Source organism: Dermochelys coriacea, chromosome 2 (genome assembly GCF_009764565.3).
Source record: "Dermochelys coriacea isolate rDerCor1 chromosome 2, rDerCor1.pri.v4, whole genome shotgun sequence".
Lineage (NCBI taxonomy): Eukaryota > Metazoa > Chordata > Testudines > Dermochelyidae > Dermochelys > Dermochelys coriacea.
Genome location: NC_050069.1, coordinates 220,642,870 through 220,656,064, shown reverse-complemented (window position 1 = coordinate 220,656,064; position 13,195 = coordinate 220,642,870). Strand labels below are relative to the sequence as shown.

The 13,195-nt window shown below is 47.4% G+C and overlaps 1 protein-coding gene across 3 annotated transcripts in view; it reads left to right on the top strand.

Annotated features, from left to right (window-relative positions):
- The first annotated feature begins 2,770 nt into the window (after window positions 1-2,770).
- Window positions 2,771-13,195, top strand: part of NXPH1 (neurexophilin 1) — a 172,719-nt gene continuing 162,294 nt past the window's right edge. The window contains exons 1-2 of one of the 3 annotated variants that reach the window (XM_038390849.2): window positions 2,771-4,128; window positions 4,825-4,986. In XM_038390849.2, coding sequence (XP_038246777.1) covers window positions 4,933-4,986 — 54 coding nt within the window. In that variant the 5' untranslated portion in view covers window positions 2,771-4,128; window positions 4,825-4,932. Of the gene's footprint in view, window positions 4,129-4,306; window positions 4,378-4,824; window positions 4,987-13,195 lie in introns of those variants that run through there. The other 2 variants (XM_038390850.2, XM_038390852.2) reach the window with 2 other exon arrangements.

The following is a 13,195-nucleotide window of genomic DNA, read 5'->3' as shown; positions in this document are numbered from 1 at the left end:
TCCTAAATAAGCTGAACTTTGGGGAAAATTTAGATCAGGGGGCACTTCTGGTAAATCTTCTGGTAAATCTCTGTAAGCTCCATTGATGCCAGTGGAGATATGTCCATTTACACAAGCTCAGAATCTGGCCTCAGGCTCTAACCTCTGGCCCTCCTCTATTTCTTTTTTGGTGCATAGGTGTTTCCTTTATTTTTATTTTTGAAATGCTGTTTGACAGAAGAAAATAATCATTCATCGTTTGTGTGAGTTTTGTCATGAGAAACTGAGATCTACTTAGTATATACATTTCTTACACACTTATGCACATGAAATATAGTTTGCACAGCCAGCAGGTATGTTTAGGACAATACCTTGATAGTTATTATTAAATTATTATTGTGATTTTCTTCTAATACCAAAAGTAATTGAACTACATGACTATATGGACTAATCACTTGCCATTGTTTTAGCATTCTTTTTGATCCATTTGAGTCTTCTAAAACTATTTTTGTAATAATTTGTATAATTTAACAATGGCTGAAATAAAATTTGAAGCTTAAAAAATATCCACCCTTATAAACCCTTAAATTGGGATTTTTAATGGGAAAAACTCAGTGACTGAGTGACTGTCCTTTTCCTCGAACTGTTCTGCTAAGGACCACTTTATTAAACAGCATACAAATGGCTGCAATTAAAATGCTCTTTTGAAAAAATCCAATACTCCACCCAGGCTACGGTACTGATATTATATAGACTCACATAAAAGTCAAATTATTTTGTAAAAAGTCACTTGTAGTTAATGTCAGATATTCAATAGCATCACATTTCATATGAAAAATGTCACGTGTGCATATAACAGGAATCCTTTGGAACATTTTGTTTTTTTAAATCAATCACAGCCAGCTTCCTAGTTGCTTCTTTAGCATGCTGTTTTCCTTCCATCAACTCCTCTCTGCCAAAAATATAGATAAGTGACAATAGAAACAGCCTTTTTGAAGTAAAGCCCAATTCTACTCCAACTGAAGTCAATGCCAAAATTGCCATTGACTTCACTGGAAGCTGGTTTGGATGAACAGCCCCTGATCCAAAGTGGATTAAGGAGAGTCTTTCTATTGACTTCAGTGTGCTTTGGATCAGGCTCAGCATGTGTAGAAGAGAAGCCATTTCTTTCAAACGTATATACAGCCAAAACCTCTCTCTTGTCCCTGTGATTAGACAACTACCCAGGAGTAGCCAGGAAGTGGAAAAGTGCATTCAGGGCCAGATCCTGTCCTTCTTATTCAGGCAAGACTTTCATTTAATTCACTCAGGGTGACATCCTGGCCCTGTTGAAGTCAATAGGGGGTTTGCCATTGATAGCAATGGGACCAGAATTTGACCCTTGGGCTTTTACCTGGATTAGGACTATGGGATTGGGCCCTCCAGTGTAATATCCTCTTAATGCGCCTGATATAACACACATAAAGAAGAGTCGTCTTCCTAGGAACCCCTTTCAGATTTCCTTGGTGCCCAAGCACGCTGGACAGAACATGGCATGTCCGTCAGTACTGGGCAGATGCTCAAAGAGCAAAGACATGGTCACTAAGGCTCATAACCCCTTTCCTAGGGTCTGATCCAGGGAGATGCTGAGCTCCCTCATCTCCCATTTACTTAAGATATGGGAACAGATCCTTTGACAGTAAGTCTTAATACATGCGATCTTTGGACATATCAATGCCCAGAATCCTCTTCCACAGCTCACAGTTATCGGACATCAGAATTTGTGGCCAAATACTGGGCCAAACTGAAAGGATCCTATCTTCTCTACAAGTCCGTTCTCCCTCTTATTGAGCCCCTAGACCTGCAAATGAGAGACAGAGGGCTAGATTCTGCCCCCTTGGTCTCAATAAGTAATATTTTACTCTGTGAGTCGCCCCATTGAAAGCAGGGGGATTTATTTGCAGGGTCAGTTACTACTCAACTCAGGGTCAGGTTTCAGTGGTAGCTGTGTTAGTCTGTATCAGAAAAAATAAAAAGAAGAAGAAGAAGAAGAAGAAGAAGAGTCCTTGTGGACCTTAGAGACTAACAAATTTATTTGGGCATAAGCTTACTGCTCAGTAGTCATTCTACTACTAGCACTGGGAGAGCGGTGGAATCTGGCCCAAGGCAAGGGCGGGGGGTTATAGGGTGTGTTCTTATGACAGTAACTGGTTAAAGGCTGGGTGTGTGGGATAAACCTTGCAGTAGAAGGCCGCACAATGGCGGTGCTAGTTGCAGTTGCCAAAGAGGCAGCAGGTTTGTTTGCTTTGGGGTAGGAAGATTATGTGGCTACTGATCACCTGGGACTGTTTCCCTCCTACATTTTCATCGCTGTTGGGGAAAGTGGCCAGGCAACTAGCTAATCCAATGAATCTCTTCATCATTATTCATGTGTATTACAGTAGCCTCTAGACCAGACACCCAAGCCAGGCCTGGGCTACCTTGTGATGGGAACTATTTCTGAAGTGGCAGAATATTGGGGTGATTTCTTCCAGGCTGCAAGCTTCATCGTCCATAACCAGAGAACCCCACATACACGGGGGACAGATGAGGCTGGAACAGGGACCTCCGACGCCTTGAGGCGTCCAACCCGTGGGTATCCTGAGCAGTGGACATTGTGCCTTACTGGCAGCGTTTATGTCAAAGCACTAATCACAAATCACCTTTTTATGGCCATGTTCCAAACGCAGCCGAGTTTACACAACATTTCGCAGATCAGAATGGAGCCGTCGGGTTGCGGTATTAATCAGCGGGACGTGCTGCGGTGGGGAGCAGCAGGCATCTGGCAGGACAGCTGAAGCCCTGGCTTGTCCAGCCGACCGTGCAGACGGGTTGGCTCTTGGTTTCCCTTTTGTCAAACGCTAAATCAGGAGCTTCGGCGCGCGACCTTTGGCAACACACCTGGAGAAAACAATGCCCCTTCCCCCCCCATTTCAGAGGACCGGGTGACATTTTGAAATAGCCCCCACCCCGTCTTTTTGTCCCAAGGCAAAGCCCCGTGGGACGCCCGCTGCGCGGAAGAGCGCAGACAAGGGCGATCAGACCTCGCTCCTAAGTCGTGCCCGTTCGCAGCACCACGGTGGGGAGCGGGGAGCCAGGCGTTGCAGCTCAGCCCAGAGGGGCTGCAGAGCGCGGGGCTGCTCCCGGCGCCCCCTAACGAGGAAACCCTCCATTAAATCCAAGAGGCTGGTAGGCGGCTCCCCCAGCACCTGTAACCCACCCCTGCGCCCGGCTTCGCCTGTCCACGCCGCCGGTCTGCGCTCGCCCCACGCCCCGGCTCGCTGGCCTGCCTCAGCCGGGAACGATCCACGGAAAGAATCGTACCGTTCGGGGGGGTGCGTGTGTGTGTGTGCGTGTGTGTGTGTGTGTGCGTGTGCGTGGGTGTGCGTGTGTGTCGGGGTGGGGGGGAAGCCAGCGGCTGAGCAATTCTTTATTGGCGTGGGATACTAATTGCTACTGAAGGGGAAACAAATCGTCTCCCGGGGCTAATGCCGTGGGAAGGGCCGGCAGGCAGCGGCGTGTCCTGGCCGGGAACGAGGAGCCCGGGAGAGCCCCCTGGTGGCAGGGCAGGGCCAGGCGCAGCGCCTTGGGCGGGCTCTGATTCGCCGCCCGCTTTGGAGGGACGGACGGGATGCTGCTAAACTCGCCTTCCTCTCCCCCCGGCCGGGACTCTCGGACAGTCCGCGGCTCAGACGCTTTATTTTAAAGACGCGATCGGCCAGGGGCTTTACCGCTAGGTTTGATCCGGAGTGAAACAGCCTCGTGGCCGCCCCCCCGCGCGGCCCCCACCCCCAGAGCTCCAGCCAACAAGTCCCGGGTAACCGAGACAAACAGCCGGGAAGGCTTCGCAGCGCGGCGGCCGCGGCGCCTGGCTGCCCGACGGGAGCGGGCGGGCCCGGCAGCCTCTCGCTTCTCCCCCTTGTAAGTTTCCTGCGACGTGGATCGAGTCGGGTCCCAGCCAGCGGCGTCTCCCTTCCCGCACGCTGGATTCACGGCGGCACCTGCTTCCCCGGGACATCTGCGAGCGTGACATGGAGAGGCGACGCGAAGGGGACCCCTGGGTCCTAGGAGGCTGCCAGCCCCAGTAGGTTTACATGGAGCATCCCTGGCTGCGGTCGGACCCTACAGGCAGTACGTATAGAGAGCAGCGCTGGGGCCCCGGCTTGCCCCAGGATGCGGTCCTCCTGGGGGCTAGGTGGGGAGGGGGGCATCCGCTTAGCCACATGTCTTCGGGCGACCTGCGGCACGCCCGGCTCGGGACACGAGTGAGCAGGGGCAGAGTCAAGGCAGCTGCTTTCTTTAAAGTGGGCGGGTGGGCGCGTGTTCGGCTTGAACAGAGCCCGGTCGGGAGGCGAATCGGGTTGCCCTGATTGTAAGCGGGTAGGCGCCTCCTAGGTCCCCAATCCCGGGAGCTCCTGCACCCCTCCCCCGCTTCCCACCCTTCTCCAGCCTGCTGCTGCGTGGCGGTGGCGGTGGCGGTGAACTAGCAGCCGGCTGGAGCCCGGATCCTCCTGATATAAGACAGCCGGGCGGGTCTGGCAGCCAGTGGCACCAAAGGCTCCTGCCCAGCAAGGGTGCGCTCCAGCCACCTCCCTCGCCAAAGTGCTCCGCTCCCAGGAGCGCCAGCCCCAGCCGCGCACCAGCCAACCCCGGACCGTGCGATCACTTGGCTCTGACGCTGGATTAACTCGATTTTAATCGTTGTTTGTCCCCCACCCCTCCGCCTCTCCCTCCTGCTTCCCCCGCCCCCTCTTCCTCTCCCCCTCCTTGCCTGGAAGTCTAACCTTGTCTTGTGGTCATGGGGTCTATAATTTCATTTTTGTCTAGGCTGGTGAGAGCGCTGCTTGTTCTGTAAAGTGGATGTCAGGTGGATCTATGGTCTTGAAGGAACAAAGAGCAAACGAAGGGAAAGCCGCGGAAGTTTGAGCCGGGAGGATGCAGGCTGTGTATTGGTACGCGGTGCTTCTGCTGCAGCCTACCCTCTACCTGGTAAGTTTCAGAGGTCCTCTTATCTGGAGGGGGGGGGGGAATCGGGCATCATAGGAAAAACCAACCAGCCAAAACTCATCACCCCACTCGGATCTCGGGCGCGAGCTCTTGGTTCCAACCCCTTTGTCAGGTTCCGGAGCTATTTCTGCTTTAATTTCCCTGCGTGCGTGAGTGTAAAGCCTGTAGGGTGGACAGAGCGGCGGTGCTGGGGCTGCAGCTGCACCTGCCGGCGACTTTCTGCTGGGGGGGGGGGCAGGCTTGTGACACTAACCAGGAGGGGGACCATCTGCGCCACCTCGCTTTGACAGCTTCCCCCCGGTGGTTTGGGGGGGGGGGAGAGGGAGTAGGGGTCTGTAACTTTCTCTCCGGATTGAAGTGTAGCTTCCAGAGTTGCCGATTCGTTCGGAGGACAAGGGTATGCTCTGCAGGATACTCGGCAAGTGTATAAAGCAGGCGGGGAATCAAAGTGATCGCCCCAAAACACGCCCCAAATAGCTAAGGGCTCTAAAACCCCATCATTTCCCCACACTCAGGAAGGTAAGAAAAGCTCAGGCTTTCTATTCCGAATGTACACTTTCCGGGGCATGTTTCCCCCAGGCCTCTTCTCTGAAGGGTGTGCTTTAGAAATACCCTCTCAGTGTGTCTTCCCCGCTCATTCTGTACGGTTGGCAGGTTCTTGTTTACTACTTGTTATTGCTGCTAGAACCCCTTCCGGGTGGGGATCACTGTCACTGAGCCACAACAGAAGACGTTCCTTTGGCAATTGAATACAGTACCGTCGTGTAAACACTCAGTGACAAGGGCAGCGAGTATTTTCTGTATGAGGTGTCATTGACTTCCGTAGCAAATCCCCTTTAAGATTACCAGGGGAACACAAGTAAGCAGGAGTGTTATCTCCTTTAACGCACACTTCAGTCCCTACATAATCACAAAGAACAAAGCAGGGTAGGCAGCGTGTCTTCAGTTCGCATCCTTTCCTTCCTATGGTGCATAGAAGGCAAACCAAGCCCTGTGGATCCGTCCTCGGGTCGGAAAAGCAGTTGAAGCTGCTTCTAGGCTCAGGCTGGGTGGAAATAAGGAAGAGCTGCAACCATGTAAGTGCATTTTCATAGCTGCACACTTAATGTTCAGGTTGGAAGAGAGGTGTCTTTAACCGGTCACAGGTTCCATGCAAGGGTTCCGGGCTGCTTTTCCGCGCGCGGCTTCCTACACTTGCAGCCTGTGTCCGCCTGAGGGCGCTGCGCGTCAGTCTCAGCCCAGCTCAGGACACCTTGGGGGTAAGCAGGGCAGCAACGGGGCCCCGATGGGAACGCACACTTTCGTGTGGCACCTGCTCGTACGCCCTCCCCAAATGAACAGCAGCAAGTCAAGAGGCAGAGCTTAGAAAAGTGAAACCACCCCAGCTAGTCTCCTTCCTCCTCAGGACAAAGCAGACAGGGGGGTGTAGACGGAGGCAGGGCTGGAAGCTTAGAAACGTGAAATGGATAAGGCAGAATATGATGTCAAACGTAGACAGGACAGTTATAGTAGAAGAGAGGGATACTCGTGGCGCTCGGGTACCGCTCAGCTAACCAGAGGCAGGACTCGAACACACACACTCCCGACACGATTCACGCCCCTCGCGTCACAGGTCGGCGGCACATCTGCAGCAAACGTTGCTACTTTCCGTGAATTTTATAGCATATGGCAAATAATCTATCAACCCCAGGCGCGAGATCGATACGTTGTGCTACATTTTGAATGTGTTTGCTGGTAGTTAAACTGTTTTGCACTCATTACAACAACAGTGCTGGATTTATTCTAACGCGCCGCACTCTGAACAACAAGCGCATTAATTCTCCTTTAATTGTAAACTGGGAGCATTTGAAAACCATTCAGTGTGCAAATTATGCTGATTCAATTACCGTTTAGTTACAGACTTCATTACCTGAATGCCTTTTTTTTTCCCCCGCAGGGCTTGGCATTACAGAGGGAAGGAGACAATTTTCCAATCTCCCTCAAAACGATGCAAAAATATGATACAATAAAATAGAGAATAAAAGACAATTTAGGGGGTGGGGACACTCTTCAGCTGGGTTGTATCTTCTGCCAAAACACTCAGGGAAAAAATAAATCCAAACGATTTTTCCACTCTAACCAGATACTTATTTCTATCATGTCTATAAATGTTTTTATACATTGATTCCAACAGCTTGCTATAGATTTAACCTGTTTTGTGAGGGGCTTTAGAAGTTCGAATTAGGCCCTCATGTAATAACAATCTGATATTAGCTATGAAGCAGGACGTTTTGATTAAAACTTTAATGCAGTGTCTGGAACCAGCAAGATGCAACGTTGTGCTATGCCTCTACCTTGTATGTGTACGTGTGCGTGTGTATAAGCCTTACACAAACGCATACAACAGCATAGAGCAGTTACAACCAGGATTTAAATGTTCAGCCCCCAGCCATTTAGGATGTGAAAACAACTACGTTCGGATTCCCACGTAGTTTGTTTAAAGTGCAGGGCGGATCTTTGGGGAAGGGTCGTATAGGGAAAAGAGTCTCCTTACATCTAAAACAGACAATACCCAATGATAATGTACTTATCAAGCTTGGGCTGCACCAAGTTAAACAAATATAGATATTTGCCAGTCTGGACTTCAGCTCAAGCCAGTGTTCTCCCTCTCTCTCCCCCACCCCCTTTTCCAATGAAGTCTTGTAAAGTGCAGTTCTGTTTTTATGGAGATATATGCCAGTATTCTATCCGGCCTTATGTGAAATTTATAGAGGTCACTGCTGATACAGATAAATCTTAATGAATAGGATTTTCATGTGGAGACTTTCCTTGCGAAAACGGTTTCACAGAATTATATTTATTTATAAATAAGAAGATACTCCAGATTTGAACAGACACATATTTCTCTCTCTGTTTTGTACTATATTTCTATACAAAGAGGTGAACTGCTTGATATGGTTAGATTTGATTTGCACAGTAGATGCGTTTCCTTTGGCCTAAAGGAGTACCTTTTTGGTGGAATTAGGATTTAGTCTTTAAGGGCACAAGTTTCCTGTTTCTTCAGTCTGGAGGATATGATATGAGGCACATTGCACTACAGAAAGTATTTAAATGCTACACTATTAGCCACGATTTTAACTAGCGAGCCTCAGTTTCACATTGTTCATTCGAAAGCTTCTAGTTGCAATTTTCTGATTTAAGTTTTCTTAACGGATAATGTTGCATCAAAACTCAAAATCGCCCCTGGCCCATCACTAAATATAACTCAAGAAAGAAAACATCACGCATACATGTAGTCTTAGCACTTCTTAATTTTGAATGATATATAGTAAAAGGGCATTTTAGCTTTACAATAATTGCTAAATAAAAAGCTTATTCTCATTTAATTCCTGCACACTTCCAATATGATAGAATAGAATAATAAAAGTCTCGTCAGACACTTTGTACTGGGTTGAAGCAACATGCTGTAGAAGTAGCGAAAAACATATGGTTCTTGGCAAAGAGATCCTAAGTGGACTTATTTCTCAAGGATGGGCCAAAGAGATGGGTCGTACCATTTCCACACAAATTGCTAAAGCAATCCATTGTAAGAGTGCAAACGACTGGAGTTTGCGGATCACGGCACAAGTGTATCCACGGGATTGTTACATTCCAAATGGAATAACAACTTAATACCTGTGCAGCAGTTAAAGGAAACACGATTGATTTGCTAAAGTAAGATGACAAGCATAATTTCACACAATCAACCTTTCGGAAGGCTTGCATGCAGGCAGTTAAACCATTCCTACTGGATAATCTTTTTGTCATTCGGCGGTTGAATGATGTACATTCTTCCTGGAAATCTCAAACAGTGAAGGCGAAGTGTCTGTTGGTCGCAGGTTTCTGTATACCTGTTTTAACAATGCACATCGGGATAGACTATCTGAGTTCGATTGTTTTATTGTGAACTTCCAGTGCTTTGTATTAAACCAACAGGGTGCATTTGTTTCACTCCCTGGCTAAAAGTGACCAAAACTCACTGACTAGTTCTCCTCTGGCGTTGCGGTGGAGGTTGCTGGGAAAGGGAAGCATATTGTCGCCTTTCCCAGGCTAAAAATGAAGTTACTCGCTAGTGCTGTTTTTGAAAATTAAGTTTTATACTATTTTTGGTGGCCTTTGCGTTTTCCATATATTAAAAGTTACATATCAAAAGATTTAAATTAACTTAAGCAGGCACCACCTTTCGGGAGAATTTTCTGGTCCAGAGCTGGAAGAAAACACAGAGCTGGTTAATATTTTGTTTGATGGAAATTCTTATCAGGATGGCACTTTTAAAAAAGAGAACTTGTGGCACCTTAGAGATTAACAAAGGTATTTGAGCATAAGATTTCGTGGGAAGTGAGCTGTAGCTCACAAAAGCTTATGCTCAAATACATTTGTTAGTCTCTAAGGTGCCACAAGTACTCCTTTTCTTTTTTGCGAATACAGACTAACACGGCTGCTACTCTGAAACCTCTTAAAAAGAGAGGAGATCCTGGTTTTCGCAAGACAAAGGTTCGCAGAAACCATTCATTCTGAGGAATGATTACGCTTCCTAATGGTTTTCAAAATGTACTGCTAGTATTCTTCGGTGCTTGACCCGGTTTTTAAAATCATTCCCCAACATTACTGAAGTTTAGGAGCCTTCCGATAATCCGAGTATAGCTTTCCGCGTGCAGATCAGTTGTTTAAAATTGTCCTCAGTGTACGTTATTTTCGGAAGGGGAGAAAACATGAAGTGAATGGCTACAGAGTTTGTGTACCTCTGTGATTTCTATGTGTCGCATTGTTTGCGGTCATTTCTGCCTGTTTAATGAGAGCAATTGTTACTGTGAAAGAAGACGTGGCTGTGAAAACAGGGTGATTTTTAAGATAGGTCCTGATGTCCTACTTTTCCAAACATTTCTCTAGGCTGCGAAGGAAAAAAAAAAGATAGGCAGCATTGTCCTGCAATAACCACTCTACAATATATTCAAAGGGGTATTTTGAGCTGAAAGCACTTGGGCATTGCTTTTTCAAATAATCAATTTTCTGCCTTTGGTTTATTTGATGGGACGGGGGTGGGAGGGTGAGCAGAGGATTGGGAATGTTTTTTAGTGAGTTCACACAATCTTGAACTAGACTCTTTTCGTTTTCAAATGGAGTTTAAATACCTAAAATGCTGTCTTTTATATAGAATAGCTCCTCCCTGGAAGACACTGCACTCTGATTGCGATGGGAACTGGCTTGCTTGCAGTTGGCAGATTTCCTAGTAAGTGAAGAATGGTGATTTCTGTCCAGTGCTTAAGTTCCTAACTCGTGAAGAGGCATGTGCAGCAGGTAGAAGTTTAAGGAGGTTTTCTCTGCACTTAAAAGTTCCTTTTGCATAGTTCTTAGCATACATCTAACTCTTTTCAATCGCTGAAGGAAGCAGTTTGGAATAGCTTTCGCCTTTTAGGAAAGGCACCTGACTGTAACCCAATATCCCCGCCTCCGTGTGATTAGCCAAGTCAGTAGCTAGAGGTATCCATTTTAAGCTCCTTAATATTTCCCTGTCCCTCTAAACCGCCATTTTAATTAATAAAAAGACAAGTTCCCCAGTAAATTCGAAATTGCAGAGAAGCTGGTTAGCAAATCAATTGCTCGGAATAAACAGCGCCTTGAGAAAATGACTCCATGACCCACCCTTCCTTTCCTAGGATTGGCTTCTGCCCTTCCGATTGCATTTTTGTTAAATTACGATTGTGATTTATCAGATAGTTTAACTCACAGCTAGCTCTTCTTGTAAGTCAGCATTAAACCACCTCTTGGGTGCTTTGTAAATACGTCTTTCGCATTTTTATGCAGCAGATTGACATGTTGACGACTCTGCTTTAAGGAATATGACAATAAAGTGGGGGGGGGGGGGGGGAAAGCCAACCCGAAGCTTGGCAAGCACTTCATCAAGGATAAAAAGGTTCTCCTGTAAGGATGTCACTCAATTTATTGTGAAAGTCGAATGAATTACGTTTAATGAAAGTGCTCCCCAGATGAATATTACCAGCAATTTCCTGAGTTGGCTCTGTCAGATTGATATGAGGAAATGCCAACCCATATCAAAAAAGATCTCTAATCTCAATTACTATGCAAGCTTTCGAAGAGCTGCTTTTATTGATATGCTATATATTGGCGGATTCAGAATGCTATGCAAACTGCTTGCCGTTCCGCAGGACTGCACTTCCCCCAGTTTATTGTTTAATCCTGCGGATTGTTGGCTGTTGTTTAAACTTCTATCGAGTGCTCTGCCTTCGGAGGGGAAAAAAACAACCCACATTCCTGAAAAGAGCAACAGAGACAACAGCCATGTATTTTACATGGTGTTACAAAGAGAATAGATTTTATTCTAGTTTTAGAAAGTCCCTTCAACACGCGTGGGCGTAATCGAAGGTCAGCCTAAAATAACTAACTTGAGCCACTGCAACACAACACTATTGGATCACACCATTGTTAGTGTATTTATAGGAGACAATCCATAGCATTATAATATTTATTATTCGCAACACCAATGTTCTCCCTTTCTGCTCCGGCCCCCCTAGGGCCTCTTGGGACAATTTAGAATTTCCTTAAACCCAGGAGGAGACAGAAAATCTCTTTTGTGTTGTGAGACGTTTTTCTGTTCTATGTAGTTTACCTGTGATGACAAAATGTGCTGCTTAGAAATACAGTTCCTTCCACACAATCCATCTTGCTGGGTTTCTCTGTGATTCAAAGAGGGATTCAAAATACCTCTTCCCTCTCACCACATCCTTTCAGTTTTCTACTCGCAAAGACTGAGCAGGGGGGTGTGGGGGACTACCAGAGAAGGGCAATCTACTGATATATAAACCACAGTCAAGAACTCCTGACAGCAGGGATCAGGGCCAATGGAATCTGCATAAATGGAAATTCTTAGTAGGCATTATAGAAGAGGCGGGGGAGATAACCGCCCACCCTTTCCCATTTCTGGTTATTTTTGATTCCTGATTTCATATTCTTTATCGGAGCCGGGGAAAAACTTTATGCAATGCAAGATTAACCTACTTTTTTTGATAAACATCCCCCCTCCCTTGGAGATGTTGAATAGAGCCAAAGCAGTTATTTACATCAGTACAGAAGTAGGGGCTGAGAGCGCGGACCAGATGCTTTAGCTTCAAGCTTAATGGCGTGCACACTTACAAAAGTGACCTGGGCAAGCTGTTTTTAAAACGGTTGCCAGTCGCTGGATTCCAGGAGAGCTCCAAGCGTCTTGCCTTAGTTTTCAACCGGGAGTGGTAATTTGGAGCAGAAGCGCCGCCCCTTTGGTGGTGTTGTGTAGCCGCGGATTTCCCTCTTGCCCAGAGTTCAGCCGGGGACCAAGGCTGGTGGAGGTGGACTCGTGTCGTTCTTGTCAGTACCCTGGACAGACCCAGTCTGAGAATGACCCCTCTCCCGCCCCCAGAAAACACACACACACACACACACACACACACACACACACACACACACACACACACACCTTCTGGGGCAGGATCCTTATGGCTTTTCAGAACATCTCCAGGACTTCCTTCACCTCTAATGGTTATTTGTTCTCAGACACCCCAGCACTAGAGTCACTGGATGCCTGCTGCTTTTCAGAACTCTGGACAGCTCCCGGGCACCCTCTTCCCTCCTCCTCTGACCGCCCAAACACCCTACCACCAGTCACAGTTCGTGGAGCTAGACGCCTCTTGCTCTGCAGCACCCTGGACAGCTCCCCGCGCCCACCCCACCGCCCCGGCACCGAACCAGCCGTCGCCTTTAGCACCAGTCCGCGCTACCGGCGCTGCAAACTGCGGGCGGAGAGTGACAGCTGCTGTGTACTGGGGGCTTCAAGGGGCAGCGCTCCAGCTCCGTCTGACTCCAGAGTGCAATTCTCTCTTCCTCGCTTCGGAAACAAAGAGACAGAGCAGCTGAGATTGATGCCTCGTTAACGATCGGTGCTACGTTATGCGAAACCACTTGAATAAAACATTTCTCTTTAAGGCTCCCCGCTACTTAAACGGAGACACCTGCCTTTTAAATCACTGCTAAAGAGACCCGACCCCCAAACTGGGAACGAATTCCTTGTCCGAGTCACTTAAAAAAATCCCACTTAAAATGACTCTTTACATTTTTAATTATTCCAGCTTTCAGAGGAGGCAGTGATTATTCACGGGTAACAAAAGAAAACGGCTGAGCA